This window comes from Pongo pygmaeus, chromosome 19, assembly GCF_028885625.2.
Source record: "Pongo pygmaeus isolate AG05252 chromosome 19, NHGRI_mPonPyg2-v2.0_pri, whole genome shotgun sequence".
Taxonomy (NCBI): domain Eukaryota; kingdom Metazoa; phylum Chordata; class Mammalia; order Primates; family Hominidae; genus Pongo; species Pongo pygmaeus.
In genome coordinates, this window is record NC_072392.2 from 57,835,339 (window position 1) to 57,847,757 (window position 12,419).

The 12,419-nt window shown below is 57.7% G+C and overlaps 1 protein-coding gene across 16 annotated transcripts in view; it reads left to right on the forward strand.

Annotated features, from left to right (window-relative positions):
• Positions 1–9,169, forward strand: part of BCAS3 (BCAS3 microtubule associated cell migration factor) — a 703,320-nt gene extending 694,151 nt beyond the window's left edge. For 8 of the 16 annotated variants that reach the window (XM_054457119.2, XM_054457124.2, XM_054457117.2 and 5 more), the window contains 2 exons: positions 4,963–5,053; positions 8,310–9,169. In XM_054457119.2, the coding sequence (XP_054313094.1) occupies positions 4,963–5,053; positions 8,310–8,346 (128 nt within the window). In that variant the 3' untranslated portion in view covers positions 8,347–9,169. The remainder of the gene's footprint in view (positions 1–4,962; positions 5,054–8,309) is intronic. The other 8 variants (XM_054457118.2, XM_063655621.1, XM_054457116.2 and 5 more) reach the window with 1 other exon arrangement.
• Positions 9,170–12,419: the final 3,250 nt, after the last annotated feature.

Below are 12,419 nucleotides of genomic sequence, written 5' to 3' on the forward strand. Positions count from 1 at the left end.
GTGGCAGGCAGGAACGCGCGTCTGCCTGTGGAATGAGAGACTGTGATTTCTTAACCTTGATGGAAAAGGGGAAAGCCACATCTTACCAAACTCTTCCGCTGCGTCGTAGGGAATTTAATTACATTTGGACATTTGAATGAGAAGCAGATGTGGCTCTGGCCCGCTGGCCAGCAGCTCTCAAAGGACAGCCGCTCTCCTGTGGTCTGCAGGGCTCAGTGCTATCTCGTCACGCTGGAGGGTAGCTCGGGGAGACCCCTTCCTGAGAACTAGGGTGGGTCTTCCAAGCTTCAGGGCTGGACTTCAGGACACAGGCAGGTCAAGGCCAGCTGCCAGCACCTAGTGCCAAGGACGAGTCTCCAAGCCCTGTCCCCTCTTCATAGCCGGGCACAGCGGGCCTGTGTGCCGGTGCCTGAGACTCCTCCAGGCCCCTCATTGGCATCCACACAGAGTGGTGGCGTGGCAGCACCTGGCTGGGCATTCTCCATCCCCCAAGCCCACCTGCCATGCCCCTCAGCACTGAGTCCACCCTAAATGGCATCAGCCAAGGCTCTGCCCCCAGGTTGGCACAGAGTAGCTGGAGCTAGGAGAGACATTTCAACCCCTCTCCTGGGGGGCCCTCCACTGCTAAAGACAGCAGAGGCAGCAAAGCGTATTTTTTACCCAGTTTCACGTGCGTGTCCAGTGCGGGTTCTGCTTCTTAAAGCCCCCTGCATGCTTTTCTCATTAGAGCCGTACACGCCCAGTGAGGTCACTAGAGCAGACCCTCCCCTCCTGTGCCACAGATGCTGATGCAGATGAGAAGTGAAGTGACTTGCCCAGGTCATTTGGCACATCTGTGACAGAACTGAGGCCAGAGCGAAGTCTCGGCCTCCTAGCACAGTCCTCCTCCTCCCTAGGCCGTCCACAGGGAGTGGCAGGGCAGGGCTTCTCCCACATCTGGCCGATCCTGAGCATGGCTCCAGCCAGTCCTCAGATACATCCAAACCAGCGACAGAGGAGCTGGGTCAGCACAGCATTTTCTCTCCCCTCGTATAGCATGTGGTGACCGCATGTACTCTGCCAGAGGAGAAAGGGGACTCCTTTCTCAGTCCCTGCTAGCCCCAGCCCCTCGTCCTCCCAAGCGCTCACTGCTGGTAGGCAAAGAGGACCCCTGGTCTGTGGGCATGGCAGCGAGCTCTGAAGCCTGAGGGAGGAACCTGGTGGGGAGGGGAGCCCCACACTGCAGGGTGAAGCCTGGCAGGCGGGTGGTGGGGAAGAGGGAAAGCGCAGGGGAGCCAGGCAGCCTGGGACGTGGGTATGCTCAGTGCGGTGGGAAGCAGGGCTGCCTTTAACTGCTGCACTTTTCACCTCCTAAAAAGTGCCCTGGGGGCTGAGGCTGGCTCCATCCCAGAGTGTGGTCTCTGACAAGGCTGTCAGGGGTTTAGAGCCAATCTCAGCCAACTCCATCTCTGTCTCACCGAGCAGGCCCCCGCCTCCTCAGCCACGCTCTGGAAGAGACAGCAGTTGTTTTCAGGCACAGGACTGGTGTAAGACAAGCAGCCTGGAGCCATGTCTGCCTGGGCCACCACCTCTCCAGGTGCCAGCGCCAGCACCAGGAGGCTGCCAGCCCTGCTCAACCCCACACAATTTGCTCAAGTCTTCCCTCCACTTACTCTCTCTCTCTCTCTCTCTCTCCAAGCCCCATTTTGCATAGCTGGTCCTGTTTGCAGGACATAAGGGCCCTGTGTGCAGGCCCCTTGCTGACCAAATTGATCGCTTGGGGCAGACCCCATATGGTTCATTTGCTGAACTTAGAGCAGTCACGTGACTCGCTGGTCTCCTCTTCACATGTCCCATCAAGGGAAAATGCAGAAAATGCCTGACCTCCTAATGAGAGGACCACCCCCACTACATACCTCACTCCCCATTCAGGAACCCCCAGGCAGAAGGTACTGAAGCTGTTGGTTGCAAACCTTCTCAAAGCCAGGCACTGGGCAAGCGCAGGCAGCTCTGCTGGCTGCTGTGTGCTGCGAAGCCATCCGCTCCCCTGGGCCACCCTGGAGCCCAGCCCCAGCAAGGGTCTTAACCACAGTCCCTGCTGATGTGGGAGAGCTGAGAGGTGGATGCAGGAGGGAAAAATCGATGCATGTCAACAGAGTTGGAAATTTATTTTCCATCTTGGAAGAGGGTATTTGCAAAGAGGCGAGGAGGGAAATGAAAAGCTGTAAACACACATCTGCCATCTTCCTCCCTGGGCCATTTCTTGATTAAAAAGAAAGAATCCTTCCCAAGCTCCAGTGGAAGCCAAGCTGGTGAGGGCCTGGATGGCAGAGACACCTGCTGGGGAGGGAGGCTGGAGAGGGACCCTGTAGTCCTGTGGATCATCACAATGACTAATCCGATTGCAGCAATAATAGTAACTCACATTTGCTGACTGGAAGCGTTAAGCACTTTGTGATGCACTCTACATGCATTATTTAATTTCATTCTTAGAACCAGGCCATGACACAGGCATTGTTAACCTCATGTTCGGGAACCTGAGGCACAAAGATTCGAGTAACTTTCCCAAAGTCTCCCAGGTAGCAGGTGGCCGGGGGCTGTGCTGTTAACCACTTCCCTAAACGCCTCCACCAACATGGGCAGACACTGCCCCTCTGCCTTCTCGGGTCCTCTGAGGCTGGGGGATGGACTGGCCAGGGGAAACATCCTCATCCTCCTGCTCACTGCTGGCAGCAGGCAGAGCTGTGGGTGCAGGGTCAGAGTGGACTCTAAGGTCTCATCCTACTCCCACCAGTCAGCGTGGGTGGAGAAATGCAGCCAGGGCCCAGTCACAGTGCTCTGCCAGTCCCTTCAGTGGGCAGCATCAATGCTCATGTACAGAGCTGTGGACGCTGCTCCTTTTGTGGTGACAGAAGTGCCAGAGCTGCCCAAAGGCTGAACCAGGGGCCCCAGGCAGCCTCGTCCTAAACACAAACAGAGCACTGTCCTCCCTGGCCCCTCTCAGGTCCCTGAGACTAGGGCTCAATGCCCCCTGCTTCCGAAGCCAGAGGAGCTTTTCTCAGGGCCTTTGATTGGCCAGACGTCCAGCTTGGAAGAGACCCAGAGAACACCAAGCCCAAAGCAGGACTTCCTCGCTGTTTTTTGTTTTTTTGTTTTTTTGTTTTTTTTTTTTGAGATGCCAGGCTGCAGTGTAGTGGCACAATCATAGCCCACTGCAGCCTGGAACACCTGGGCTCAAGGGATCTTCCTGCCTCAGCCTCCTGAGTAGCTGGGACTACAGGCACGTGCTACCGCGCCTGGCTAATCTTTTAATTTTTGGACACGGTTTTGCTGTATTGCCCAAGATGGTCTTGAACCCTTGGCTTCAAGTGATCCCCTTGCCTTGGCTTCCCGAAGTGTGGGATTACAGGTGTGAGCCACTGTACCTGGCCCGACTTTACCTCCGACCTGCTGCTGGGGCCCCTGGTTTGGCCTCTCCAGCTTTCCCTGTGTCTCACACAGGTCCTGTGCCCTCTGCATTTCACCCCTCCCGGGGAGTCTGCTGCCCGTCAACTCACAGCCTGGCAAAGGGGCCACAACACTGCACTGTGGGTGGAGGGGCATGGGCCCATGCTGCACGGCCCAGCTCAGGAGTAGGAGGAGGTGTGGGCAGCCATGCCCTTGCCTCCTCACAGACAGAGAGCGACCCCACCCCACCCCATCTCCCTGGGCACACGCCCCCAAGTGACCAGGGTTGCTTCTCTCTAAAAAGGCCAGCCCCCACCTCCACCCCCTCTGACACCTCTGAGTTTGGATGGGCTCCATATGGAGTGGGGCAGCATGAGGATCCAGCTTGCGTTTTTTTTTTTTTCACCCTGAGAACAGTAGTGCCAAGGATTGAGCTGTCTCATCCTTCACTTGTTTCATGAGAGCGGAGGCACCTTTCCTTCAGGTTGCTACTCATTCATCATCCCCCTACCCCTCGGGGCTGTCCATCCTGGCCCAAGGCATAGAGGGGCAGCTGCGGGTAACAGGCCCATTTCCAACATGAGCCAACAGGGAATGGCTCTCCAGCATGGGCATGGGGGCCGGTCTTAGAGATGCCGGAGCTGCCAGCACCCTGTGGCCCGCACCAGCACCCGTTCTTTCTTGTGGGGTGGGGGTGGGAGGTGAAGAACCAGAGCTAGTGATTGCTTCCTCTTCCTTGGTTTTGCTCTCTGCAATGTGGGTATATAGCGCCCACCACCCAGGGGACCACATCCCTGGAGAATGCAAGGTCACAATGAGGTGACTGGGTCTAGCCACTTGCCTGGAAGCCACTCCTCCTCTCCTGCCCTACTTTGGGGCCTGGAGAACAAGCTCTTTTAAAGCTTTTCCCACTGACCAGAATCTGCACACCTCTAAGGGGGGAGGCGGCTGGAGACACTTCCCTCATTTCCTGCCACAGAGCCCCCAGCACTCTCTTCCGGGCCCTGGCAGGTTCCTGATGGACTTCCCCCACAGGTCCACCTCAACCGCAGGACAGCTGCCCAGACCTGGAGGTCTTGGGAGTGGGGGAGGAGGGCAGCAGCCAGGAGTTGGGCCACTGAGTCAGAAGGTCCAAGGGCATCCCTGAAAACCGCAGTCTGTTTCCCTGTCCTCTTCCGGCAACCCACCTGCATGGGGTCCCATCTGGCACTGCATGGGCCATAGGTCCCCACCCCTCCCACTTCCTAAAACTGTTCTTCATGTTGAGCCTGTGACTCTTCTCCCCCTCCCCCACTCTGAATGGGGTCTTGGCCCCCTCTGTCACAGCAGATCCATCTCTGGGACCCCCCAAGACAGATTGGTCCCCAGCCCCTACACATGCATGTCACCGTCCTCCTTGACTGCAAACTCCCCCTCCTCACGGTGTGCCCCCACGCCTCCTGACACCTCTCCACCTGCTTGCAGAGATCAGTGTACTTCTCAATCGTTGTCCATATCTTTTCCAAAAAGATTCCTCAATGCTTTTCTTTTCAAAAGGGAAAAAAAAAGGAAAAAAAAAACAATGCCAACAGCCCAGCGTCCGTGAGCAACCCAACAGTAACAAAGCATGCGTTCGGGATGGAGGAAGGTAAGGCCACACATTTCCATTTGCCGCTTGCTCATAGGGCTGGGCGGCCGGGATGACTTGGAGGGGGGAATCTGAGCAGCCCTCCTCCCCTCCACTTCCCACACACACCCCTGCCTGCAGGGGGAGGAACAGAAGGGGTCTGAGAGGAGGCGTGGAGAAAAGTGCCCACAAAGCTGCCCCGGGGCCGGCAGTCCCCCGTTTCTTTCACTGTTAGTCTGTGTTGAAGAATGGGCCCCCACCTCCGCTTACCACATCATTCATTCATTCATTCATTCATTCATTCATGCTAGAAATGTTTAGGGCGCCCATGATTTTCCAGGCCACTAGGGATACAGAGATAAGGCACAGAACCCCCCTGAGGGGGTCTCCCCTAGATGAGACACATGGGACGATGAGGAGGCCTGGGCTAGGAGTCAGCACAGCACAGGGTAGGGTCTGGTGGGCTCTGCTTGGGGGACAGGACGGGCTCACAGAAGAGTGGACACTCGTGCTAAGCTTTGGAAGATAAGTAGGTGTTCTGGGGCCCAGGGAGCCGGTGAAGGGCTTTTTAGAGCAAGTTACAGGAGCACAGGCCCAGAGGCCTAGAACCACCTGGATGGGTCCAAATACCACAGAGCTTCATCACTTTTGTGTCTCAGACATAATAATGGGTATCACTAGTGAGGGGTTGGCGGCAGGTCATGGAAGGCCATTTCATAGTGCTGGGGAGTTCAGACCTTGCCCTGGGAACTGTTAGGAGTGGCTGAAGGCTTTTACGCAGAGGAAAAGCAAGATGAGGGCTGTGCTGTAGACAGCCCACTCTGGCTTTGGCACAGGGTGGGTGACCTGGAGTCAGGAGACCGAGGCACACAGTGCAGGCTTAGCCAGGACAGAGGCAGAGGAGGGAGAAGTTCAGCAGAGCCTTGGTTACCTTACCCTGGGATGCCGGGGCGAGGGAGAACGCTGCCCCCATCCATCTTACCCGGGCCTAACTGGCAAAGGGAAAATGCAAGCAAGGCGCTCAGGTTGTCCCTGGCCCCCAAGAACAGGACATTCATCTTGTAAGCCCCTGGGCGGCTTTCCCTGCACTGTGGTGTGATGGGCTGGGGTGCGTCCATGAAGATTCATTGGTGGGACCACCGAGGCTGCTGGGGTATTTGCTGGGGGCCTGTGCCAAGGGACGGTGGGGGTGCCATGCCTGGGCCCGGGCTCCCGTTTCCTGGCTTCCTTGGCAGTGTGGATGTGGAGGCATTTTGCATCAAGGCCATTAAACCTGCCCCTGAGCTGTAAAAAGGGGCCAGCCTTACCCATCCTGATGGCCCTGCCTGCTCCTTCCTCAGGGGCCTTCTTCCTTAGGCCTGGCTGCCCGATCCTGAGGAAGCCCCTGCTTTTCTTGCTCCTGCCGGTGCTCTTCTCCCGCCCGCCTGGCCCTGCTGTCAGCGCCCCCTAGTGCCGGGCCGGCCGCGCATGAGGGCGGTGGGACAGATCGCCCACAACTCCTCGGCTTGCTTGTGGGGAAAGAAGGCAACAGAGGGGTCTCTTGGAGTCTGGAGCTTCCATGTAGAATCCCCAGGGTCTACTCTTGGCTTTACCACCCTCTCCATCTCATGGCACAATGGCCTGTCCCCCCAGATTAGGGTGATACCAAAGGAGGAGCAGGAAAAAAAGATCCCACCTGCCTTGTTTTCTATCCGTATCCAGATAGCTCTTGACTTTCCCAGGCAGCCAATGTCCCTTGGAGGTCAGGGACCATAGTCAGGCCCTCAGTCCCTGTCCACAGTCCCATCCCCCTACTTTCCCCAATTTGCCAAGAGGCCCTGGTGTCCCAGTGAACTGTCCCACCGAGACCCAGGCGACAGACTCGGCTGATGGATCCCAAGGGCCCCTCCCCTCCCCAGGCCCAGGTGCGCACCTCCTCCCCACTCCACTCTGTGGCTGCTGCAGGCCTGCGGGGAGTGGGGGTCAGTGGCTCATTCCTGGCTGGCTGGTGTTGGCCAGCCCAGGAGTGAAGGCCATGACCCCTTCATTCCCTAACCAGAGCCAGCTGTACTGCGCGTGTGGTGGCGGGGGGCCCGGGAGCGGTTGCAGGGTGAAGACCAAGGTCTCGAGCCAGACCAGATGAGTGCAACGTTTTTGCACATCTTGCTGTTTCAAGTGACTGCTTTGAGGTCCTGCACTCCTGGGTGGACAGGCCAGACTCCTTCAGTCACAGGCAGGCATCCCTTGGAGAAGGAAAGGTTGCAGGTCTACATATCTTGGCTTGGGGCAGACTCCAGAGACTGCCCGGTGTGTGTGTGCCCATATGTCAGAGCCCCCGGGGGAGACTGAAAGGGAATCGGAACTGACCACCTTCAAAAAGCCAAGAAGTAATTGGTTCTTCCTTGCACTCAGCAAGCAGGGAATTCTGTTCCCAACCCACCTACCCCAGGACCTGACTTGGGCCAAGAGATGGTAGGACAATTGAGGGGTCCATAGCTGAATGAGATGCATCAGGCTGCCATATCTGAGGTGGCAACATGGATGTGCAGGGCCAGGGAGGCAGAGGACGAGGAGGGCAGGACTCCCTGCCTGCCCTTCAGGTTGCTGCTGAGGGGCCTCCAGGGGACTTGGGGCCTAAGAGGAAAGGAGAAAGGAGGCACTTCAGGCAAACAGGGACCTTCTCAAACCAGGCATCCCCTCCCAGGGAAACAGGACACTTGCCAGGAGGTGCCAAAGATGAGCCAAGACCTGGCCAGCAGACAGACTGTGTGGGTGAGCATGAGTGAATGAGTGAGTAGCAAAGCCAGGCAGAAGCTCCAGGCACAGGCAGGGCAGGAGAGAGGTGGGGACAGATCAGGCAGGGATGCTGCAGGCACTCCCGTGTCCTGGCTTCTCCCCGCCTGCCTCCCCTGTAGAACCGGGACAGAAGGCACTGTGGAGTTGGGGGCATGCTGGCTGAGCATGAGTGTGTGCAGGCATGGGTACGGGCTCGTGAAGAGCTGTGTCGTCCACACACATCGTCAGGGTGGCCGTGCTTCGGGCCTAAAGGGCTTCCCACAACAGGGAGACCGTGCTCTCACACCGGAGTCTGCCAGCCAGGGGGCTTTCCCTCCCCTGGCTGAGCCTTCCTGTGACCTGAGCTGCCCCCTGCCCATCCAGGGAGCAGGCGGGCATCCCCCTGCGGAAGGACACAAGTGAACCCAGAATGGTGCCTCAAGGCAGGCAGCCTGGCCCAGATGGCGCCCCCACTCCCCAGACCCAACTCTAACCAGGCCTGGCCCTCTCCTGTGTCTTGCAGAACTTCAGCGAGAGGGAAGCATCGAGACTCTGAGTAACAGCTCAGGCTCCACCAGCGGCAGCATACCAAGAAACTTTGATGGCTACCGATCTCCGCTGCCCACCAATGAGAGCCAGCCCCTCAGCCTCTTCCCGACTGGCTTCCCGTAGGTACCAGCAACCTGCTTCTGACTGGCCAGCCCCCTCCCCTGCTGGAGGAGGGGAGAAGCCCCACTCTGGTCCTACCCTTCAGTCTCTGCTCTTCCTTCATCAACCACCTTCCCCAAGCTTAGTGACAGCAGCCGCCCTTCCTACCTGGATGGAGAAGAGACCCTTCTCCAAGCACCTCGGTGCACCTGCCCTCTGCCACACCCGTCAGTGGAGGCTGTGGCCAGGAGAGACTGCAGAAGCTCGGTCCCTGTGTATGTTTGCATATGACATCCTGCATTGGATCCGCTTTTGTATTTTTTAACCTTACCCATGGTGGGGCGGGTGCGGGGGGGGGCCTGGAACAGTGACCAGATCTGGGGGCCTGAGTGGGGACAGAGTTGATGGTCCACCTGGCCATCTTGATCCTGAGTGGACAGTCACAGCCTCAGCTCATGTCTGGCTGTGACACACACTGCCCCCAGCTTCCCTTGGTCAGCCCCGCTCCAGCACGGGGTGAACGGAGGCCCAGAGTTCTAGGGAAGGAGGAAGGGAGGGGATGCCTCCTCTCTTCCTCCTTTCTTTCCCCATCTGTTCATGGAAAGAGTTTGTCTTTCTTATCTTTAAGCCCCTTTACCCTGGTCCTGTACTGATCAGTGAAGGAAACCGTGGTTACTGAGGCCCTGTTGAAAAGTGCACGTCTTGTCCAATAAATCACGCTGCAATTGGTGTCCATCCCTGAGTTGCTGGGGTCAGGGTCCTCTCCAAACGCTGAGCAGAGTCCTATGGCCTGAGTGCCCAGGATCCCAACAACCCCTTTCATGTGCAACTTGGGGGCAGAAGGAGTCAGTGGAGGATTGGAATGGGAAGAACTTTTGTCCTGGAATTTGGATGGGGCCTGATTTAAGCCCATTCTCCAAGCATCTTGATTTAAGCCCATTCTCTAAGCATCTTGCCTGTTACCAGAGGCAATGAGTTCTTGGGGTGCCACAGGGTTGGACCCTCCTCCCTGGGGATCAGGGTTTGCCATGTGCTGGTGGGTTGCTGTCAGGGAGAGAGTCTGGCAAAGCCTTATCTGGGGGGCACCTTGTTGTAATTTTCAGATGACAAGTTCCTGATTTTGTCCCCCCGCCCCACCACCACCACTTCTGGACCTAAAGTAAGTAGCAACAAGGACACAGGAACAGGCAGAAAAAATGGTGCGTTGAGCAGGAAGGAGACGAATGCTAGTCCTTTGCCCCCTTCCCTGGCCCACACTTCCCAGAGACCCCAGGGAGGCCTTGGAGAATGGAAGGAAACCCACAGAGCCAGGTGTGGTTTGGGGCAAAGTTTAATGGAACAGCCATAGAAAAGTTGAGTTCACAAACAGGCCTTCCCATGCAACTGTCCAGTCAGACCTGGGGCAGCTGCTGGGGACCCTGCCCCCTTCACACACACCCATCCCATCCATGGTGCCTGAGAGGCCTTCATCTTCAGTTCCCTCCACCAGATCAGTTGGGCATGTTGGGGGCAGAGGTGGAGGGTTGTGGAATCACACCAGGCTCTGTAAGCTAAGAAGATGATCCTGCAAAGGGTGGCGTAAGCCAGTCCCTCCAGCCTGGGCACCTGCAGGGCGAGAAGTCACATGCCAGACTGAGGCATGCTTGGGAACACTAGCCTGGCCCCAGCAGTAGGGGGTGCTGGAGGAGCTGCAGCTTTTCCCCATCATCTTGCTGAATTATTGATGGGCCTGGCACTGCCCCTACCCCCAGCTACAGCCATGTTTCAGTCAAAAAGGGACAAGGAGGAGAGTGCTACCAGGCTACCTGTGCATGCTGCCCATGGCCTGTCTTCCTGGGGATGGGTTCAGCTGCCCTAGGAAGCATGAGCCCCTCTGAAACCACCCCAGGACACATGGATGTGGCAGAGACCTTGCTGCCAGGGGCTCTCTCAGCCATTCAGGGAACTGGCTGGCAGCTTACAGAGTCAGGAGTCCTCCCTGGCCCGGCCCTTACCCTCCAGCGGGGGCAAAACAGCTGTGGCCTCCCCCAAGCAGGGAAAGTGGTGGGTGTAGGGCTGGACTTGCCGGCTGAGCTTGCAGGACAATCTGGTTATTCATCTGCTTGAAGTCAGGGCAACTCTTTGAGTATGTGGGGGAAGGGTGAGGATAAGAGAGACCAGATAAGCTGGCCCCACAGCGGCTGCCCGCTGGAGCTCAGGTTATCAGAAGGGCCTTGGGCCTGGCCTCCGGCTAATTGGGGAGGTTATGGAGCCTGCCATAGCCTGTAATCAGCTGGAAGTGAGAGCTGGGCCCCAGGGTTGGGGACCTTACTGGCCACTGGCCCCAGAGCAGCCGCTTCCTATCCCCTACAGATAACATCCAGGGCAATCTGGGACTCATCCCCAGCCCCAGCAGACCTAATGGTGGCATCACCTGGGAGGGCATCAGAGCATGAATCAAACTGTGGCTGATCAGGGGACCTTCAGGAATCCATGTGACCTCCCGATTCTCTCAGCACTACCTGGTCAACAGGCAGCTTTACTACAGACTTCCTCTCAATTTGATGAAGGAAAAATATCTTCATGATCTGGAAAGAGGCCGGTGGGAGCCAGCGTGGCAACTGAAGGAGCAAGAGTACTAAGATGAGAAAAGGCACGGTGGGCCTGAGGCCAATTCAAGCACACAAGCTCAAACACCAGGGCCAGCCCCTCTGTAAAGGAGCAGAGGCCAGGCCAGGCAGCCACCAGTCTGAAAGTGGATATGGTTTCTCAGTGGTAATTTTTTATTTTCACAATTCAGGGACTCATGAAACTAGAAAGGACCTGAGAGTTCTGTTCGATCCTCATTTTTTTTTACAGATGTCAAGCCAGCCTGAGCCCCAGAGAAGGGCAGGGCCATGCCCAAGGTCACAAAGTCACACGCCTAGTGAGCCGATCCCTGTCTGCACCTGGCTGTTTCACACCCTGGCCAGTTCCCTTAGAGGGACCCAAATCCGAACTGACCTCCCTGTCCTGTGCCCCTATCCCATCCAGAACGCTGACCCGGCTGATCCCCATCCTGACTCTATCAGGCTTCCTGCCTGGGCTGAGAGATTGAATTTGCAGCTGCTCCCTTGCCCCTGTGTAGCTGGAAGGCAGCCCTCCCACTGCAGACCTAGAACTGGAGGCTGTAGAGGCAAAGGGACAGTGCATCCTGTATGTCTCGAATTCAGAGCAAGAGCCCAGGGGAGGGTGGCAGCCCTGGCATCTCAGGATCACCTTGCTGTAGGAGCAGGGGTAGGCAGCTCAGCAGCACGGGCTTCTTAGGAGTGGGTTTGGACTTGCTCTCTTTAAGGTCCCAGGGTCGCATCCCAGCTCTGCCACCAGCAGGTACGTGGCCTTGGGTACATGACTGCACCTCTGGGATTCAGGGTCCTCATGTGTAAAGGAGGGAGTGGAAGGGAGAGAGCAGCATGCCCTTCCCCAAGGCGCGACAGAGCAGAAGCAGGCAGAGGGGAAGCTGCGGGTCCACAAGGCAAACCCTGGTTCGGTTCGAGGGGAAGTTGACAGCCAGGCCAGGTGCCCCTTAGCAGGGATGGGGAGGGCGGAGCCGGCACAGCTGGAGCCCGGATTGTGGCACGCCGTCACCATGCTGCTCCGGGGAATCCCGACCCGCTCCCTGCGAAAGCGTTTCCGAACGCGAACCCAGAGCCTGTGAGCGCGCCGGCAAGACCCGCCCCCCTCCCCGCCCCACCGCCGCCCGTCGCAGGTGAGCCCGTCCTGGGGTCCTTCCTGGGCTCTACCCTGTCTCTCAAGCCACTCAGTCGATCGCCCCGTTCACGCTCCCGTGATCCCAGACATCCATAACCATGATCTCGCCTCCATGCACATCCAACGCACGAAGGTTCACAGACGCGCACCTCACTTCTGCGGACCAGGTGTCTCAAGCGTACAGCCGCCACCCGCGGAACCGCGGCCCCGGGCCAGTGAGTCGTCTGCAGCTCCCCGGGTTACGGGATTCCCCAGA